This window comes from Marmota monax, unplaced genomic scaffold (genome assembly GCF_021218885.2).
Source record: "Marmota monax isolate L192 unplaced genomic scaffold, Marmota_monax_Labrador192_F-V1.1 WCK01_AAM20220418_F8-fsc00012, whole genome shotgun sequence".
Classification (NCBI taxonomy): domain Eukaryota; kingdom Metazoa; phylum Chordata; class Mammalia; order Rodentia; family Sciuridae; genus Marmota; species Marmota monax.
Window position 1 is genome coordinate 34,052,636 of NW_026695227.1, and position 21,144 is coordinate 34,073,779.

General features: G+C 38.6%; 1 protein-coding gene across 3 annotated transcripts in view; it reads right to left on the reverse strand.

Moving 5' to 3' along the window:
• Window positions 1–21,144, reverse strand: part of LOC124087275 (cyclic AMP-dependent transcription factor ATF-7) — a 103,360-nt gene that overhangs the window by 10,389 nt on the left and 71,827 nt on the right. For all 3 annotated transcript variants that reach the window (XM_046436093.2, XM_046436090.2, XM_046436092.2), the window contains exons 4-11: window positions 18,628–18,746; window positions 13,881–14,018; window positions 10,676–10,833; window positions 9,258–9,357; window positions 8,536–8,649; window positions 7,788–7,940; window positions 4,063–4,260; window positions 2,477–2,585 (exon numbers count right to left, since the gene is read on the reverse strand). In XM_046436093.2, the coding sequence (XP_046292049.1) occupies window positions 2,477–2,585; window positions 4,063–4,260; window positions 7,788–7,940; window positions 8,536–8,649; window positions 9,258–9,357; window positions 10,676–10,833; window positions 13,881–14,018; window positions 18,628–18,746 (1,089 nt within the window). The remainder of the gene's footprint in view (window positions 1–2,476; window positions 2,586–4,062; window positions 4,261–7,787; window positions 7,941–8,535; window positions 8,650–9,257; window positions 9,358–10,675; window positions 10,834–13,880; window positions 14,019–18,627; window positions 18,747–21,144) is intronic.

A 21,144-nucleotide genomic window follows, 5' to 3' on the forward strand; every position in this document is an offset into this window, starting at 1 on the left:
TGAATGTTGAAGAACCTCAGGGTTGAGTCTTGGAATAACTTCTCTTTTTCTAGCTAGGAACTTCATCCAGGTTCCTGGATTTCAAAACTAACTATATGCTACTGACTCCTAAAGGGTATCTTTAGCCTTTTCTCTGAACTGCAGACCCATATAACCAACTGCTTGCCTGACATCGCCAAGCTTAATATGCTTGTTAACCTCAGTTTGTTCAAAACTGATCTGCTGATATACCTCCCAGACTTTTCTCCATCTTAAGTAAAATGACAACTTTTTTTTTTTTTTTTTTTTTGAGCAGGGTGGGTGGGTACCAGGGATTGAATCCAAGGGTGTTTAACCACTGAGTTATATCCTCAGTCCTTTTTAATTTTTTATTTTGAGAAAGAGTCTCTCTAAATTGCTGTGGCTGGCTTTAAACTTGTGATCCTCCTGTCTCAGCCTTCTGAATGGTGGGATTATAGGTGTGCACCACCATGCCCAGTGACAACTTCACTCTTGCAGTCACTCGAGCCACAAACTTTGGTGCAATTTTTGATTCTTTTTTTTTTTTTGGAGCTGGGGATTGAACCCAGGGCCTTGAGCAGACAAAGCAAGCACTCTACCAACTGAGATATATCCCAAGCCCATTGATTCTTCTTTTTTTCATATATATCTCTGCATGTAGCCTGTCATCAAAACCTGTCACTCTAACTACAAAATATATTCTGAATTCAATCTCTGTTCTCCACTTTGATTATTACCACCCTGGTCAAGACTCCATCATCTCTTGTTCATATTATTGTAACCTTAGGTAGACTGCCTACTTCTGCCATTGTACCCCTTATGTTTCATTCATTCATTCATTCATTCATTCATTTATAGTGCTAAGAATTGAACCTGTGCCTCACGCATGCTAGGCAAGCACTCAACCACTGAGCTACAGCCCCAACCCTCTACAGTACTTTTCTTCCACAAAAATGCACAGCCAGGTCCCTCATTTCCTTTAGGTCTTTATTCAAAAGCCACTTCATCTAAAATTTTAATCTTGCTACCAGCATTTCCCATCACCCTTTCCTTTTTTACTTTTTCTTCTAGCATTTACTACTATCTAACAAACTATACATTTTGCCTATTTATCTTATTTATTATCTGTCTCACCTACTAAATATAAGCTCCTCAAGGGCAGGGATTTTATCTAATCTATTTGATTTTCTATTATATTCCCAGCATGTAAAACAGTGCCTGGTACAGAACAGGCACTCAATCAATAGCTGCTTAATAAATGAACATACCCTGAAGCACATATTAAAATTTAAATAGAGATGTTTACAATTGGTGATGTGGTTACTCTTTTTCTATGAGAATATATCTTGAAATGATAAGGATGGTTTTGAAAAAATAATTCAATATATCAACATATATAGCCAACATTTCTATAAATTTATCTAATTTGAAATGAAAATGAGCATTTGTTAGCTTTTACTATCCACAAGCAAATTATTCACAATAATATTAACTTCAGAATTGTGTTTATGCTCAGAACAACTCTATGGCTATCTTTCTAGCACTATTTTATGTGTAATCATAAGATTATAAATAGAAACCAACACTGGCCTATAATAAGAAAAATAAAATATACCCCCAAATCACAATGATTTAATGTTAAAGTATCTTCTGCTGTTTCTTTTTTCTGGAAGTCTCTAGTGTCTTTAGAATAAGAAATATCTGGATGTAAATCTTGTTTTTACTACTTTACTAGCTGTATAACTTCAGGTAATTGATCTATTCTGAGTACAGTTTTCTCGACTATAAATAGAGGTAATATCTATTTAATGAGAGTATTGGGAAGATGGTACAGTGCATAAACAAAATAGGCATCCAGCCAGGCATGGTGGCTCTGCAATCCCAGCTACTTGGGAAGCTGAGGCAGGAAAATCACAAATTCGAGGCCAGCTTTGGCAACTTAGACCCTTCTCATAAATTAAAAGAGAGAAAAGAAAAAAAGGGCTGTGTTCAGTGGTAGAGTGCTTGCCTAACATGGGTGAAGTCCTGGGTTCAAGTCCCTATACCTTAAAAAAACAAAAAATAGTCAGGCATGGTGGCACATGCCTATAATCCCAGGGATTTGGGAGGCTGAGGCAGGAGGATTTTGAGTTCAAACCCAGGCTCAGCAACTTAGTGAGGCCCTGAGCAACTCAGCAAGACCCTGTCTTTAATAAAATATAAAAAAGGGCGGGGATGTGACTCAGTGGTTAAGTGCCCGTGGGTTCAATCCCGTACAAAAAAAAAGATGTCCAATAAATATCAACTATTGTGAATTATTAGGATAACTCTATATTGTTGTCAAAACCTGTTTTTTGGTTAGACTGGCTGTCCATAGAGTCCCTCACTCATCAGTCTGAGAGTTTCTAGCACATTCAGAATGGAGTTATAAACTATAAAGACACTCAATACATGCAGCTTATGACTGGCTGATTTTGTTTTGTTGTGAGCTACTCACCTAAATAGCCTTGAGTCTTTTTCTGTAGTGCAGTTACTGGGCAGTCTTTATGAGCTAATAGTAGCTGTTTCAACTGAGCCACTTCATTGCGTAGTAATGTGACTTCATTCTGAGAGGGTAGGGAAGAAAAAAAGTATCAAGAAAATTCATCCTCCATTCTTGGATTCCCAATGGTTATCCCTAGACTGTGGATAGAATCTGCTTGGATTTTCCTCCCCAATTTGGATAAGACTCCTGATCCAGCAAGATTTAAAATAGCCAGGGCCAGGAATTCAACGACTATAGTTGCCTAGAATTAAAAGTAGAGATTCATAATAGAAAAAATTACTTCTATTTGAGATTAATATGATTATGCTGAAATTAATAATATATATATTCTTTGACTAAAAAAGGGTACATCTAGGAGTCTGTTTAACAGGACTATTTACTAAAGTGCTTGCAATGTTCACTGCAGCATTATTCTTCTTATAAAAATGAACAATATCAAAATTCATACCATATAATATAACCATACTACAGAATGTACTAATATATAGCTAGGTATTTAAAAGAATGAGGCTATCATGGCTAGGTTTCTAGGAGATACTGTTAACCTATTTATGTTTGAATCAACTCACATTCCCCCCAACTCCCATACAAAAACTATAAATGAAAAAATATTTAGAAATATGATTATCTCTGAAAGGTACATATCAAATTTATTTTCAGGGAAGAGAATGGGACCAGGAAAGGTAAATTAAAAAGGGACCTTGTTGGGCTGGGGATGTGGCTCAAGTGGTAGCGCGCTCGCTGGCATGCGTGCGGCCCGGGTTCGATCCTCAGCACCACATACAAAGATGTTGTGTCCGCCAAAAACTAAAAAATAAATCTCTCTCTCTCTCTTTAAAAAAAAAAAAAAAAAAAAAAGGGACCTTGTTGGGGCTGGGGATGTGGCTCAAGCGCTCAAGCGGTAATGCCCTTGCCTGGCATGGGTGGGGCGCTGGGTTTGATCCTCAGCACCACATAAAATAAATTAAAGATGTTGTGTCCACTGAAAACTGAAAAACAAATATTAAAAAATTCTCTCTCTTCAAAAAAAAAAGGGACCTTGTTTTCATTGTGTGTGTGTGTGTGTGTGTGTTTGAGAGAGAAAGAATAGAAAATTATTCATATTATCTTTGCAATTAAATGTTTTAATAATCAGAAAAAGGGAAAATAACATTCAAGAGAATGGATATAATTGTTCTATTTGTGCTTGTGTGGTTTCTTTTTTCTTTCATTAAGCTACATTTACTGGGGCAAAAACATTTCCCATTGGGTGTTCTATGACCCCAATCAGATTTTAGTAATGATTAAAAAAAAACATGCTGGAGTGTTTAATTTTCTCCACCCTAATGGGTCTATGAACTACTGGTTCTAGTAGCAGATTGGGGGGTAGATGGTAAGTCTTTCCCAATTAGGGAAGAGATCTCAATACTGACTATTAAGAGATCTTTTTCTGCATTCTTCCTGGTACAATTTCTGGATCTCTCCTAATTAAAGAATTACCATCATCTGTTATATTGTCCCACTTTTATCTGATCCAATAATTGTTTGGTGCCACTCACACTCAGCTGAATGTTCTGAGAAGTGAGTTCTTCTGCCTTTTTCTCTAGGGAAGACACCCATAGCTTCCGCTTCTGGCGGCAGCGGGAGGCTGCAGCCCGGTTGCGCTCCAGAAAACGTTGCCGCCGTTCGTCTGGATCTTCATCTACTGTGCGCCGCCGCCGCCCCCCAGTACTAGGAGTAGGCTGGGCTGGAGAGACCTGTTGCCCAAGAAGGAAGAGGAGTTACTTGATGGGAACATCAATCCTTTCCAAATCAAACCTGATATTAGGTAGAGTAGTAAGTTCTGGTAAAGATATGTACCAACCTGGTAACCTCAGCAAGTCTTGTCACTATGTCCTTTGCTGCTCTTTTATAGTAATTATTTCCTTATTCTGCTTCCCATTTCCTTCTAGTCCTCTTAGTATTATACTCAGACAAACCACAGTTCAGTTGAAAAACCAATTATTTTTGAGACAGAAAATGAAACTAGGATCATATTTTGTTTCTTTTTCTTTTTTGGTACCAGGGGCGCTCAATCACTGAGCCACATCCCCAACCCTTTTCACTTTTTAAGGCAGGGTTTCTCTTGCTAAATTGTAAAAGGCTGGCTTTGAACTCACAATCCTCCTGCCTCAGCCTCCTGAGCTGTTGGGATTATAGGTGTGAGTCACTGCCCCTGGCAACAATAGGGTATCCTTTTTTTCTTCAGAGGTTTAAACCCAAAGGCACTTTAACACAGCTACATCCCCAGTCCTTTTTATTATTTATTTTGAGACAAGGTCTCAATAAGTTGCTTAGTGCCTTGCTAAATTGCTAAGACTGGCTTCAAACTTGAGATCCTCCTGCCTCAAGTGGCTGGGATTACAGATATGTACCACTCTGCCTGGCAACTTTTAGGGAGATGGAAATACAATTTTGAGAATCATTGATTTGGACAAGCAATATGTACAAAAAAATTGTATGCTCTAACAGGTTTCAGGAAAGGAGAAAGAAAATGCTTCTATTCATCTCACTATGAGTAAGATACGGGCTTTCATAGGGAGACATGAATTAGTATTTTAAAAAAATTTATAATCAGTAATTAATCACCCTCAGCAAGCTACACCTTTTGTTTGCTTTTAAGAAACGTTTAATTTCTTTATGAAATGATATAGGACTGTCTTTTGTTTTTTAAACTTCAGGCTGAAGTGTATTATCTCTAAGGCACTTATGGATCATCTTCTCTTTCTGTTAGCTGGTACACATAAGAGAAGCCAAATCAATTTCCTAATAGCAACTAAAATTAAACAAATATAGAAAGGTCAGTCATCTGTAGAAAAGTAACTATATGCTATAAAACAAGCCCAAGGTAGATTTGTCTTGGATATGTTGCTAGTAGCAACTATTTCTATAATCCCAGAAATCCTATCAGTTTCATGAAGACAAGAATGAGATTACAAAACACAGAATCTTGTACTCCACTCCATGACCTTTTGAATTATGGTCTCCATTAAGATAGGAAATTAAGAGATGATTTCATTGTTCAGACTAATACTATCTCTCCCTCTTTTTCTTTTTTTTTTTTTGGTACCAGGGATTGAACCCAGGACACTTAACCACTGAATCACATCCCCAGCACTTTTTGTTTTTGTAATTTTGAGACAGGGTCTCACTAAGTTGCTTAGGGTCTTGCTAAATTGCTGGTGGTGGCCTTGAATTTGTAATCCTCCTGCATCAGATTCCTGAGTCACTGGGATTATAGGTGTGTGTTACCATGCCTGGCTAATATTCTCTTAAAGAAAAAAGTGAAGAGAAAATTTCAAAGACATTTAATGAATTACAGGCCTTGGTCACTGTATTAAGGGAAGACCTGTCTTCAAGAAATTTACAAAAATTCTCTTGAGAATTTCAAATTTTTCTTTGTCTTGAGCTCATCAGAGCACTTATCAATATGTGCTTTTTAAGGAGGATGGGGGAAAGGGAAGGCTAAGTTCCTCTTTTCTCATAGGCAACTAAGAAACTCATGCAAAGGATGGATATGAAAGGACAGGCCAAGAAAGGAAGGAAAAAGTAATTAGAAAGGAAGGTATGTCCTTTCCTTGGGAGGGAAAGCAGCACAGCTCTGGCAGGGAGCTACTGCTTTAGCATCTCCAGGACTAGCTGGCTTTTTAGGATGGAAGAGTACAGAAGGGTGGGCAGGTTTAGCTTCCATCAAGAAAATTCAAATGAAAGCTTGTGTTGGCGGCCAAGCTTTAAGGCAGCATATGGCCATGAAATGTTTGGACATGTGGTGGTAACCAATGAAGCAGGTGGTGACATCGGGAAAAGAGGGACTGGGCAATGGCTGTTAACTCTAGAAACCAATCTCAGGTCACTGTCACCTGTCCAGTTCACACAATTATGAAAACTGAGGACTAATCAGTTTTCAAAGAATCTTTTTAAAACATACCTCTGAATCAGGCATTTTTAAAAAAGGGACCTCTCTGGATTTTTTTAAGGATTTTTATTTGTCTGTGATAAAAAAAAAAGACTGACTTGGTAATAAGAAGGTATTTTTGTGTGTGTGTGTTTTCTTATTTATTTATTTTCTACTGAGCTATCGTACTCCTGAAACATCACATTATATTCATATATTATTATTACATGTTTTTTGTTATAAACACCTAATCCAGTAAGTTTTTTTTTTTTTTTTGGTGTGTGTTTTCTGGGGATTGAACCCAGGGGTGCCTTATCACTGAGCTATATCCTACCCCTTTGAAGCCCTTTTCAGGTTTTGTTGAAACAGCATTTTGCATACCAGTAACCCTGGAGGCTGAGGTAGGAGGATTGCAAGTTCAAGGCCAGTCTAGGCAACTTAGTGATCAAAATAAAAAAAGGACTCAGGAGTGTAACTTAGTGGTAGAGCACCCAATCCTCAGTACCACCCCTGCCCCCCACCAAAAAAAGGAGACAGGGGTTTTGCTGAATTGCACAGGCTGACCTCAAACGCAATCCTTCAGTCTCAGCCTCCCAAGATTAGATTAACCTGAGATTAACAGGTGTGTACCACTATGCCTGGCTAGTCATTTTGTTTTTTGGTAAGCTTTAATAGGTGGAAAATATATTAGAGGAGACTCCTGTAATAGTGAATAACCTAATGTGGCTTGGGGTGAAGGTTCTGTCACATTTCAGATGATTTTGGAATGCAGATACATTAAACCATTCACATATGAAAAAACAGAGTCCTCCTTTACAACAGCTCTGCAGTATTCAGTCTGCACATACTCCTAACACAAAGGTGGGTAAAGAATGGTGTGGGTTTTTTTTTTTTTTTTTTTTTTTTTGTAGTATTAAGGACTGAACCTAAGGATGCGCTACCAATTAACTACATTCCCAGTCCTATTTATCTATTTGTTTGTTTGTTTATTTATTTATTTATTTTTGTGCTGCTGAGGATTAAACCCAGGGCCTTGTGCATGCAAGGTAAGCACTCTACCAACTGAGCTATATCCCCAGCCCCCTTTTTGAGACTGGTTCTAGCTAAGCTGCTGAGGCTGGCCTCAAACTTGGTAATCCTTAGATCTGGAATTATAAGCGTGTGCCACTTGCCCAGGAAGAATGGTGTGTTTTGCTGCAGTCAAATTGTCAACAAAAACAAAAGTAGCAGGAAGATGTCCAGAAAGCTGAAATCCATTCTTCTCTAGTTGGTTGTTCCTTGAAAAATAGATGTGATATCAACAGTAAGTGTAATACAGGTGGTTCCCCCCAATCCAAAGGCCCAACTGACCTGTGGCTGGGCTGGGGATGGGGCATCAGGATGCTGGATGAGAATCTGGCTCTGCTCTGGACGGGAGGTTACCATGGTACTGGCAGTACCTACCACCATTCCACAACCACCATTGATTGAGGAGACTTGGTGGGTTAGGGTGGCTTTTAGTCTCTATGGGTAAAGGTAAGAAAAGAGAGGTTGTCAAGGGTGAGATTCTATCAAAGATGAAAAACATGGGCTTAAATTATAGTTAAAAATTCTATTCCAACTTTCCCTTACCAGAAAAATTAAAAGAAAATGACAGGGAGAGAAAATGTGCACCTGGATCCTTAAAATGCCTACTCTGTTCCCTGGCTGTCATCCTGGGCACAGTTGGGGGCTGGAGGTTGTTGAAGCAATAGAGTCCAGATGAAAGCTCTCTCATGGAACCTGGCCAGATGCTGGTTATGCAGCTATTCACCTCTTGGCCAGCTCCCCTGCCCACTCACCCACCCTCCATCTGTCACCCTGTAACTAAAACGGCAAGTGTTCCATTCCAAACAATCTGTGCTGCCTCTTTTCACTGCCATGGTCTATGTACCAGGCTCCAACGGTGGGGAGAGTAGATGAGAGTCATGAATCAGGGTCTTTTCTTTTCCAAATCCCACAGCAGGGTGTCCTTAGCTTTGTAAGCCCCAGAAGGTTCCTTTACTCAGCTCACTTGAAAAACCTAACTGATACTACTCCTTTCAGAGGGCCAATATTACCAAGGCTGGTATGTACTCACCATTTTGGCTTCTGATGGTACAGGATGGCCAGAGGGAGAAATGGAGCCACTGCTATTAACTGGCGGGCCAGGGATACCAGGAATGTTGGGCACCATGGACACAGGTCTGGCCAGCTGTATCAAGACAAGAACCAAAACAAAACAAAAAACCATAGAAGGAGGCAATGCTATTGGTTTTCCTAAAAAGAGGTGATTTTGAGATTGGCATTTTAGGGTCTGTTCTAAGTGACCTGCCCATAGGGCATTTAGGAATAGCTTGAGGGAATCTAATCCTTCAGTGTTGGGGCAATTTTTGTGAGAAAGGCTGGGTGGGGCTATACCTTTTTTTTTTTTTTTCCCCTTTTGTGTGTGGGATCGATTCTAGGACCTTACATGCACTAGAAAGAGATCTACCACTGAGCTATAACCCTGGCCTGGGGCTATATCTTCAGGAAAACAGTAGGCAATTTGGGAGATGGAATGTGCCAAGTGAAATCAACAATCAGTGGACTGGCAAGATCAATCCTAAAACCAGGAGCCAGTTGTCCAGATGAGGCTCTGTCTAGCATTTCACAGTGCTTGACCTGGCAGTGGTTAGTGAAGAGTTTGGGCAGCCTGCCATGCTCAACAAATACAGACCAGAGGTGGTATTTCCCTGGGGCCCCTCTGTGATTATGACTATTCAGGTGGAAAGGAGGGATTAGTGTGTTGGTAAGGTTGGATGACTCAACTATAGAGCTCACCGATATAACAGAAGGCATCTGAACTGGAGGTCCCGGCAGCACAGGCATGGTCTGTCCATTAGCAAGATGCATGACAAGAGGAAGGGAGCCAGTGGGAGACCTTCAAGAGACATGAAGTGAAATGCTCACAATATAGATCTTTTGCCTATGGATCTTCCTCCAATAATGAGCAGATTTTCGATTCTTTTCTAGTTAGGGAAGGGGCAGAGCAGAATTTCAAAATCTAGACACCCTCTCAAAATGGGGAAAAGCAGGGATGCTAATAACCTTACAGATGGAGAAAATGACCAAGTTGTTTTTTTTTTTCCTTTTTTCTTTTTGTGGGCTAGAAATGGAACCCAGGGGCCTGGCACATGCTCTATCACAGAGTTATACCCTCAGCCCAGTGAAATCCTTGTATCTTAAAAATTAAACAAACTCAATGGTAGAAAGCTAATCCCATTAAGGCTTTAGAACAATTAAATTAACATCCCTACCAATGACATAAATAAGTTCTGTCTTGCCTTAGGCAAGAGGGAGTTGGATTAAAGTTGTCAATTTGCAAAGATGAATTATGTCATTTAATGGTCAAATTTGAATAAATTTCCCTTCTTTCTTTCCATGTTTTGCTCCCCTGCCCCCCAAAGAAGCTGTCTTTAATTTTTCCTAGTGAGTCCAGAGAAGAATAATCTTTAAATAAGCTTAATCCTGACAACACCCTCTTAACCCATGGGTCCTTAATGGTCCCATCAGAAAAATCGTCTGGGCCATGCAAGGAATAAAGAGAATTAGACAAACACAATTAGGGATAGGAAAGACCAAAGACCCTAAATGGGATTGAGAGGACCACTAGACTCAAGGAAGATGACTTGATGGGTTTCAACCTTTCATTTACTTTATAGGTGTGAGGCTGAGAACTAAATATACCTTGTTATCTGGCCTCCACCACTAAGATAAACTTTCTAAAGTTTTATGGATTCTTTTTTTTTTTTTTTTTTTTTTAAGATTAAAGAAGTATGAAACCTCCAAATAAATACTTGCTTGTCTATTAAAAAGGGTAAAGGAGATTCTATTTATGGGAGAAAGACTTCTTTCTTTCTTTTTTTCATTTTAAAAATTTTAATGTTACATATGAAAACAGAATGCATTACAATTCATATTACACATATAGAGCACAATTTTTCATATCTCTGGTTGTATACAAAGTAGAGTAAGAAAGATTTATTTTAAAATCTTACTTTTGTGGTGTTAGAGATCAAAACCAGGAACCCATACATGACAGACAAGCCACTCTACTATTTCGCTACTTCCCCAGCCCTAAAATTTGAGAAATAATCTTAGTTACTCCTTTTTCTTAGATTTCAAAAATACTTCCTATTGTAGAATTTCATAGAGTGTAAAGATTCAGGCTTCACTGTTTCTCCCTGCTCTCTACTTACCCCATTTGCCTGTTGGATGGTGGAGCCTGTGTGATGACTGAGGTTGGGGAAGGAAGGGTTGGATGAAGTGGATCATAGCCTAAGTGGAGAGGCAAGGAACCAGGACGGACGATGGTGGGCGTAGGGGTAGAGATCACAACAGGCTTTGGGGCAACTTCCTGGGGAGAAGAGACCAACATATCACAAAAGGCTTTAAGGGCTGCATATAGGGAAATGCATAATCAGTAAAATCTAGTACAAATTTATTGGAAAGAGCACTACAGTCACTTATATAAATCATGATCTGATTCCATCATGATCATACACTCATACCTCATTCACCCATTCGGTAGGAATGCTAAGTTAAGATCCCTTAGCCATCTCCCTCTCAGGGATAATGGTTAAATAATTGATAATTGGAAAGTCGCTTGGAATTTTTGTAGATGCACTATAATACCATATAAATTCAAGGGATTGTTACAACTTTTCATAATTCAGATATTTTCATTCTAAGCTTGATTTTCAAGCATCTTCTGACCTCCAAGGGGGAAAGGCAGATTCACTGGTAAGAGGGCAACTCATTTTCTCCTTTAGAACCCTTACAAAAAAGGGCTGTGGAGCTGGGTGTGGTGGCCCATGCCTGTAATCCCAGTGACTCAAGAGGCTGAGGCAGGAGGATCACAAGTTTGAGACCAATCTCAGCAACTTAATGAGAGCCTCAGCAAATTGAGAACCTGTCTTAAAATAAAAAATAAAAAGAGAGCTGGGGACTTCGCTGAGTAGTAAGCTCTCCTGGGTTCAATCCTCTGTATCAAAAAAACAAAAACCAAAATAACCCAACCAAACAAACAAAAAAACCCCAAAATGCTGGGCTGGGGATATAGCTCAGTTGGTAGAGTGCTTGCCTCACATGCATAAGGCCCTGGGTTCAATCCCCAGCACCACAAAAACAAACAAATAAACAAAAAACCCCAAATGCTTAAACAATGATCATACTGCAATAAAAATACTGATTCTCATTGTTAACTTGCTAGGATCGTAGGCTGCTGGTGGCCATATTGGCCTTGAAAGCATCTCCAGACAGTTTATAGTACTTGGTTGCTTATGAAAGGGGAGGGGGTAGGATGCCTGTGATATTAGAGAGAAGGTAATTTTGAGAAGTTACCAAACTAAATTTGGAGGAGAGTAAGATGAGGTACAGTTTACCAACAGTAGATATTAAAGTTAACCAATGGTAGTGCAGTATGGATGAGGAGGAGACATAGAGGGGCTTTTGAGGTTCTAAATAATATATATATATATATATATATTTTTAATTTGGGTGTGAGCTACAACAGGCAATTTGCTTTGTGAAAATTCAGTCAGCTATATACTTATTATTTATGTACTTTTCTGTACATATACTATCTTCAGTAAGTTTATAAAAAACTTCATAAAAAGTATCAAGATAATAAAAAACATAATAGAAACCTAGTGGATACTCCCTTTGATTTACTTCCCTATGGGAGTATTATTTAGGTACCAGGGATTAAACCCAGGGACACTTAACCACTGAGCCACATCTCCAGATCTTTTTATTTTTTATTTTGCGACTGAGACAGGGTCTTGTTAAGTTGCTTAGGCCTCACTAAATTGCTCAGACTGGCTTCAAACCTGCGATGCTCCTGCCTCATCCTCCTGAGTCACTGCACCTGGATGTGACTTTTCTTTTTCATTTATTCATTAAAGTATATTATAAACATAAAGTGCATTCATCTAAAGTTATTATAATAAAATGACTTTTTACACATATAAAATCAGAATAGAGACCGTTTCTAGCACCCAGAAGGTTCTCTTGTCTCTTCCCAATCCATGTCTTTCCTTCATGAGAGATATGCACTATCTTTTGTTGTTGTTTTGTTAAGACAGGGTCTTGCTATGTTTCCCAGGCTGGTCTCGAACTCCTGGGCTCAAGTGATCTTCTCATCTTAGCATTCTGAGTAGCTGGGACTAAGGAATGTGCACTATCACACCGGTTTAGTGCACACTATTCTGGTTCTATCATCAAATACTTTTGCCCCTTCTGGCACCTTATGTGAATGGAATCAAATTATATACTTTTGTGTCTGATTCTTTTGTTGTTGTTCAATATGTTTTGAGATTTATACATACTGCTGTATGATCATTAGTTCTTTATTCTTCTTTTGTGGTGCTGGAGATCAAATTAAGAGCCTCACACATGCTAGGCAAGCACTCTACCACTGAACTATAGCTATAGCCTAGTTTTTTTTTTTGTACCAGGAGTTGAACCCAAGGGCACTTAATCATGGAATCATATCCCCAGCCCTTTTAATATTTTATTTAGAGACAGGGTCTTACTAAAAGGCTGGCTTTGAACTCGTGATCCTCCTGCTTCAGCCTCCCAAGTTGCTAGGATTACAGGCATGCACCACCATGCCCAGCCCAGCCCAATTCATTCTTTTTTCTTTGCTATGTAGTATTCCATTTTAGAAATATAACACTATTGATTGATGGTGCTAGAACTGAACCCAAGACCTTACACATGCTAAGCAAGTACTCTATCACTGAGTTACACCTTCTAGACTCCCACAATTTATTTATCCTTTGGTTGATGGATATTCAGAATGTTTCTAGCTTTTTTGGCTCTTATGAATAAAATTACTATGAGCAGTCTTACATATTTCTTTTGTCAGGCAGGTATTAACTTCTCTCCTACTTAGTAATGGAATTTCTGTGCAAGAGAATAGGCAAAATTTATATAAATTTTCTAAATAATTAATATTCCTTTAAATAGAATCAACCCATTGCATCCAGCCATCCTTCCTATATCTTACATTATTTGTGAATCAAAACTTAATCTTGGGCTGGTGATGTGGCTCAAGCGGTAACGCGCTCACCTGGCATGCGCAGGGCGCTGGGTTAGATCCTCAGCACCACATAAAAATAAAAAATAAAGATGTTGTATCCACCGAAAACTAAAAAACAAATATTATAAAAATTTCTCTCTCTTTAAAAACAAAAAACAAAAAAACAACAAAAAAAAACTTAATCTGTCTGGGCTGGGTTTGTAGCTCAGTGGTAGGGTGCTTTCCTAGCATGTCAGAGGCACTGGGTTCGATTCTCAGCACCACATATAAATAAATTAAATAAAGGTCCATCAACAACTAGAAAAAAAAACTTAATCTATCAATTAATATTTGGGATGACTCCTAATAGAGAATTTTACCTTCTCCTTCAGGGGTGGGGAACAGGAGCTAGAGGCAGGACTTTCTGGTGGGGATGAGTCTACCTCTACTGGCTCTTCTTCTTTGATTTTGACGTCTGGTGTGGAAGGCAGAGACATGTCAAGGGGCCCAGCAGCACCCTGTGATGAAAGAGAATGAATAGAGTTCAATTTCATGAATCCCTTTAGGTTGAATCTATCTTTCCAGTTACAAGATGAGAGCATATGCTTCTAAGAAGTTCAGTCCTTGGTCAAAACACTGAACTGCAAGTTAAAGTATGGGTCCTATGCTTTATGTATAATTGGTTAAATCATTTTATCTTCTCAGAGATTCTATTTCCCTAACTCTAAAATGAAGATAAGACTGATGGTAAGCCAATACTTACAAAGACGGAAAATAAATTAAAAGATATCATTTAAATCCATGTAAATGTTATGATTATAATCTTTTTCAGGAAAGTAAAATGATTTCCTGAATCAAGTGCCTGCCTATTCCCAACCAACTCTGTTGGCCATTAAAAAGCTATGAATACTGGGGCTAGGGTTGTGGCTTAGTGGTAGAGCACTCGCCTGGCATGTGTGAGGCCCTGGGTTCGATCCTCAGCACCACATAAAGATAAATGATAAATGTATTGTGTTCATTTACAACTAAAAAAAAAAAAAAAAAAGCTGTGAATACCCTCTGTGCCAACCAGAATGACTAGGTTACCCAATTATCAAAAACAAATTAAGACGCCGGGCACAGTGGCACATGCCTATAATCCCAGTGACTTGGGAGGCTTAGGCAGGAGGATCCTGAGTTCAAAGCCAGCCTAAGCAACATAGTGAGGCCCTAAGCAACTCAGCAAGACCCTTTCTCTAATAAAATATAAAAAAGGGCTGGGGGGCTGGGGCTGTAGCTCAGTGGGCAGAGTGCTTGCCTAGCATGTGTGAGGTACTGGGTTTATCCTTAGCACCACATAAAAAATAAAGGCATTCTGTCTAAAACTACAAAAAAAAAAAAAAAAAAAAAGCGGGGGCTGGGGATGTGACTTGGTGGTTAAGCATCCCTGAGTTCAATCCCTGGTACAAAAAAAAAAGGCAAATGAAGACAAAATGGATATTAACATACTACAAACAAGACAGGAAAAGCTTTCTGGGGAACTCACCATGCTTGATAGTGATCTCACTCCAAAATCTGGAGCAGAAGGCTAGAAGTTTCAGAAAGATAATGGTTTTGGGGTAAAAAATAAAGGAGAGGCTGGGTATGGTGGTACATGCCTATAATCCCAGCAACTCGGGGGGCTGAGGCAGGAGGACTGCCGTGTTTAAAGCCAGCCTCAGCAATGGCGAGGCACCAAGCAACTCAATAAGACCCCGTCTCTAAATAAAATATAATATAGGGCTGGGGATGTGGCTCAGTGGTTGAGTGCTCCTGAGTTCAACCTCTGGTACCACCCCCTGACCAAAAAAAAAAAAAAAAGAAAAAGAAAAGAGAGTCTGATCATCTGATCAGTGAAAGAAATTAGAAATTGTTTTTAGGAACAGGAATGAAAAATTGAGAAAGTAGAGTGCTTTCCTGGCAGTAGTGTGATCACCTCACAGAACTCTGGAGCTTTAAGTGGCTCTGCAGGGAACAGTAAACTATTTGAGATAAATGGTACAGACTCTGACACTGTACCACAAAAAGAGGGCTGATTTCAGTTCAGTTTCATGACAAAGTGGATTTTTTTTTTTGTTCCATTCATATCCTGCACTTCTTGGTGAAACAGGAGCTTGTTTCTGTCTTACCTTGTACCTTAGTCCCTAGAAGTCTTCTAGGTAGCTAGCTGAATAAACTAAAGATAATCTGTATCTACTACACTAAAGAAGGTAGTAATGGTTCTTTCTCCCCAGTCTGATTGAGGCTGAGGAACAGAAAAAATGGTTTCATTTCTGCCTCATTCTTTCTATATTGCTAAGATATCAGGTCCAATTTGGCTAATTTTCAGAACAATGAAGTCAGAGCTTGGTGGGATTTTAAACCAAAATCTCCAAAAAAGCTGTGGTTCAAGAAAGTTTCAGGCTCATTAAACACTCCTGGAGATCATGTGTTTTTCATCAAGGGTAGGTAAAGACCACCTTGGACAGACAGGTAGAAATATTAAGGGAGGGGCTGGGGTTATGGCTCAGGGGTAGAGCACTCGCCTAGCAAGTGTAAGGCCCTGGGTTTGATCCTCAGCACCACATAAAAATAAATAAATAACATAAAGGTATTGATTGTGTCCTACTACAACTAAAAAATAAATATTAAGAAAAAAAAAAAAAAGAAATATCAAGGGATGTCCATCGAGGAAATATTCCAACTATGAACTGGCCTCCCAGAAGTGTCAACCAAGCTGAAATGACAGTGGGAAAGACTTGCAGTTTTTTAAGGGAAGCCATTTTTCTTGAATTTTCCTATTAAGAACTTGGTATAAAAATTTCTTATATCCTGGTAGAAATAATCTGACTACTTACTTTGTTTTGAGAGAAGGGGAAAATAGGGATGCTGTAAATTATATCACATAAGTTGAGGTAGCAGAGAGATGAGAGACCTGGGTCTCTAAAGTAAAGATTTCAGAAGACTGTGGCTAGTTCTCCCATTTGAAAGAAGAGCTACATATATATGCCATTATTTTTCCATGCCTTTTTTTTTTTAAGTTAGAGGGAGACAGCATGAAATGAAGCTCATAGAAAGCTGTGAAACTTTTGAGATATCTCTGGTGATAAAAACACTTTATCTAGCATTTTTACAATTTAAGCTGGATGGAAAAATCAGGTATAGCTATCTTCATTTACCTGCTGTCCTCCTCTTAGAAAGAGTTTCATTGAAAATTTTTCTTACATTCTGTGTTTTCTATATTCTGATTTGATTCCATGCCTCTCTAAACCATGCAATTATGAGGTTCATGTGTTAATAAATATGTTTGGGGACACAGATATTGGCATCTCTTCTGAATTATTTTGCAATACAAACCTGATTTTATGTTACTTATTTATTTATTTTTTGGTAATGAGAAGTGAACCCAAGGGTGCTTAACAGCTAAGCCACATCCCAGCCCTTTTTATTTTAATTAATTAATTTATTTTGGTGCTGAGTATCATACCAAGGGACATTACCACTGAGCTACGTCCCCAGCTTTTTTTATTTTTTATTTTGAGACAGGGCCTCACTATGTTGCTGAGGTTGGTCTCAAACTTGTAATCCTCCTGCCTCGGGCTCCTAATCCTGAAATTACAGGTGTGAGCCACTGTGCCCAGCCAGACCTGATTTTAAGCAGTGACTAAAACCCCTGAATTCTAAAGTAAACTTTGACCTTTCCATTTTTCTTTTTTTTCCCAAACTCCTTATTTCATGGGAACTATATTTCTTTGGCTCTGCTTCTTTGACATTTTCCTCTGGCATTCCAAACTAAGGGGTCCTCATGAATCTGGAGTATAAAAAGTTTAAAACCAGAATCATAGAACCTCAGGATTAGAAGGAATTCCAACATTTTTAATCCTTACCGCAGAATTTTCCACTAACTGCTCTATACATCTGTATATATTGTGTGATAGCATCCACCCAGTGATCCTGCTTCTATTCCTGGGCCACAAAGAATAAATTTAATTCCTTTTTTACATAAAAGTTCTTCAAGTATTTCAAGACAACAATTTTATTTGTACTAAATCTCTTTTTCAAGCAAAACTTTCTTAATTTCTTTAAATGTTTCTAAAGTGACATAACTTCTAATTCTTTCACTATCCTGGCTGATCTCCTTAAAAAGACATTAAGAACATCCTTCGTGGGGCTGGGGCTGTAGCTCAGTGATAAAGCACTTGCCTCACATGTGAGGCACTGGGTTTGATCCTCAGTACCACTTAAAATAAATAAAGATACTGTGTGTTCATCTATAATTTAAAAAAAAAATTTAAGAAGAACATCCTTCTTTAATTTTAATGCCCTGAATGGTACTAGAAAGCTATTTGAAGGCAAGAACCATGTATACAGAAATAAAAAATAGAAATTCAATATGTTTATTGATTAGATGACTGAGTAAGAATGGCCCAGAAGAGAAGTCTACTCAGTTTAGAAAAAAGTGGGATTTACAATAAAAACATTTAACAAAATTTGAGAAATTCATACTACCCCTTTTTAATTTTATCTATCTATCTATTTATTTTTTTGGTGCTGGGAAAAAACCCATGGGCATACACAATCAATCCTTTTTATTTTGAGACAGGGTCTTGCTAAGTTGCAAAGGCTGGCCTCAAACTTGTGATCCTCCTGTCTCAGCCTCCCAAGCATCTAAAATTATAGGAATATGCCACTGTGCTTGGCCAATTGATAGTCTTTTAACATCAACATAGTCAAAATAAATTTTTGTTGTTGTTGTTGTTGTTGTTGTTTTGGTGATGCTGGGGATTGAACCTAGGGCTATGTGCATGTAAGGCAAGCACTCTACCAACTGACCTATATCCCCAGCCCAAATAATAAATATTTTTTAAAAAATATATAACTGAAGTTATACTCCACTGGAGGGGTAGGAAGATTGATTTTTGATGAAGACAGAACTGTGCTGATCCACCATCTGAACTCTATCTAAAGTCCTGGATGGAAGACTAGGACTGGTGAGTATTATTTGGTTCTATAGAACCAACCCCATGATTTTGTGCTTTAACCAATTAAGCATATTATCCCAAGATACAATAACAGACTAAACTGGAACATGAGCAGTTATTTATTTTTTTCACAAGTCCCGCCTCTTGCCTTTTTCTCATCCTCATCTGCAGCTTTCTTGAATTCATGTTCAAAGGAGCTAGCTAGTTCATTGAAGAGTCCCACCTCCTCACAGTTCTTCAGGAATCTAGTTGGAGTAGGAGTTTGATCTGTAAACATGAAAAAAAGAAACTTACTTTTGACCTAAAATTAAAACTTGAGAGTACATAGAAAATATGTTTTTATTCTGTTTGGAGACAGGGAGTTTGTTTTATGGCAAATTTGCTTTTATAGAGCTCTAATAGGTGAAGACTGGTGCTAGGCCACCAGAGGGTGTCTGTGTTGTATTGCCTCAAGACCAGCAGGGGGAACACAGGACAATGTTTTGTGGTTGATTATCCATGTACCCACCTTTCAGTCTGCTTTTTCTTTTTCTTTTTTCTTTTTTGCATCTTTTACAACAAAACAAAACAACCAACACAGGTGAAGTTTTGTGAAATCTCTAGCTTCGAAAAGTAGGTACAGTTAAGCAGTGTTTTCTTTTTAAACTTACCTCTGCTAGGCCTGTTTGTTTGTATTTGAGATGGGATACCTTTCACTATGTTGCCCAGGCTGGTCTGGAACTCATGAATTCAAGTGATTTTCCCACTTCAGCCTCCTGAGTAGCTTGGACTACACACAGACATGTGCTCACTATATCCAGCTTCCCTGCCAGTGCTGAATTAAGTAGGTATAAGCAAATTTATATAAAAATCTGATGAAGAAAAAAAACTGAGGATCATATGGTTGAGCTTGCCTGCTAAAGATACCAAAAAAGAAATAATGAAAGATGTGGTAGTAAACAACTGTAATCCTAGCTACTCAGGAGGTTGAGGAAGGAGAATTGCAAGTCCAGAACCAGCGTGGACAACTTAGGCCCTGTCTCAAAATGAAAAAAAAAAAGAAAGGGCTAGAGCCAGGCATGGTGGCACAAGACTGTAATTCCTGGGATTTAGGAGGTTGAATCAGGAGGATTGCATATTCAAGGCCAGCCTGGGCAAGTTAATGAGAGCCTGTCTCAAAAATGAAAAGGGTTGGGGTATAGCTCAGTGGTAGCATGCCCCTTGGTTCAATTCCTAGTACCCACCCACCAACACAAATAAAAGGACTGGGGATGTAGCTCAGAGGTAAAACACTCCTAGATTCTATCCCCAGTACCAAAAATAATAATAATAAAAATTTAAAACGAAGAAAAAGGAATGGTGCCTAGTCTTTCAGTGGTTACCAAGTTATGGATCTGTTACCTTCTGAAGGCGTTCCAGGCAAATCTAGGCACTGGGGAGCAAGAGAGCAATACCATGAGCTAGAAAAGGAAATTGCAAACAATAGGGCTCATTTCACAGAGACCAGGGCCCAGAGCAAATTCCGGAAACCAGGATATTTGGATTTAGACTTGCCGGCCAAAATATCCCCAAAGGGGCAATGCAAATCTTTTCCTTAACAGAATGCCTCTGCTCTTAGGGAGAGGTCTTGGTAATCCAGGGGAACTTTTCAAGCAACTTGAATTTCAGATTTGAGCTTCCCTCTCCTTACCCTGCTTCTCTGGAAAAGAAAAGATCCTATTCCTTGATCTCAAAACTCTACAATGGTTTTACTTGCTAAAATGCTAGTCCCCTCAGTGATTAATCTCCTATGCCCAAAAAACTAGACTGAATGATAAACAGGACAATTGTTTAAATTATATTTTAAACAATGAGACCTAGGGTCAAAATTGACCATTCTAGCAGGATCACTTAGAAATAATCCCACAGGATTTTCCATGGAAACAACATTTTTTATTTTTAAACTTAGAAAAGCTCTTCTGAATCAGTGTGTTTAGAAAAGTTACCACTACCTCCCAAAATAGTTTTAAAAGGTTCTCCTGCAGCTTTGGTTGGCTAACAATTTCCTTCCACCCCAGAGCAAGTAGAGGTAGTATCATCTTTTATACTTAGAATGCTTCAGAAAGGGCACATAACAAAATTATGAAATTATAACTCAAGTGTTCAGAAGGGGCAGCTAAGGGCCTGGTGATGACAGAAGAGGAACTCTGGACTTGTGATCTGAGGCTCACAAACTTTTCCCACCCCCTGCTGTTCATAGTCATTTATAATTTTTATTTTAAAGGTTCCTTTATGTTAAACCTAATTCCTCACTTTCCAGGTGGCCTCTAACCTTCAGGGGATGTGGTTCCTGAACAAATGGACTAAAAACATGTAAGAAAACCTTTAGCCTGCCCTGATGATTCCTAAAATATAAATAAGTATTTACTGAATATTGTCTTTTGTGTTTTGGTGCTTCAGTGCATACACTTGGGTATAAACTGGGGGAGGGATGGGAGTATAGACCAAATATAAGACCTGGGTCTTATCCTAGAGAACTAAGAGAAAGTTTTCTAGTTGAAAAAATAAAATGAATATTCATGGATAGCATCACACTGTGATAGCATGGCAGTGTACAAAATCAGTGCTATGTATACTGAGGAATAAAATTGTCACAGAAATTAAATACAGACACATTAATGACATAATAACACATAAAGTTGTTAGA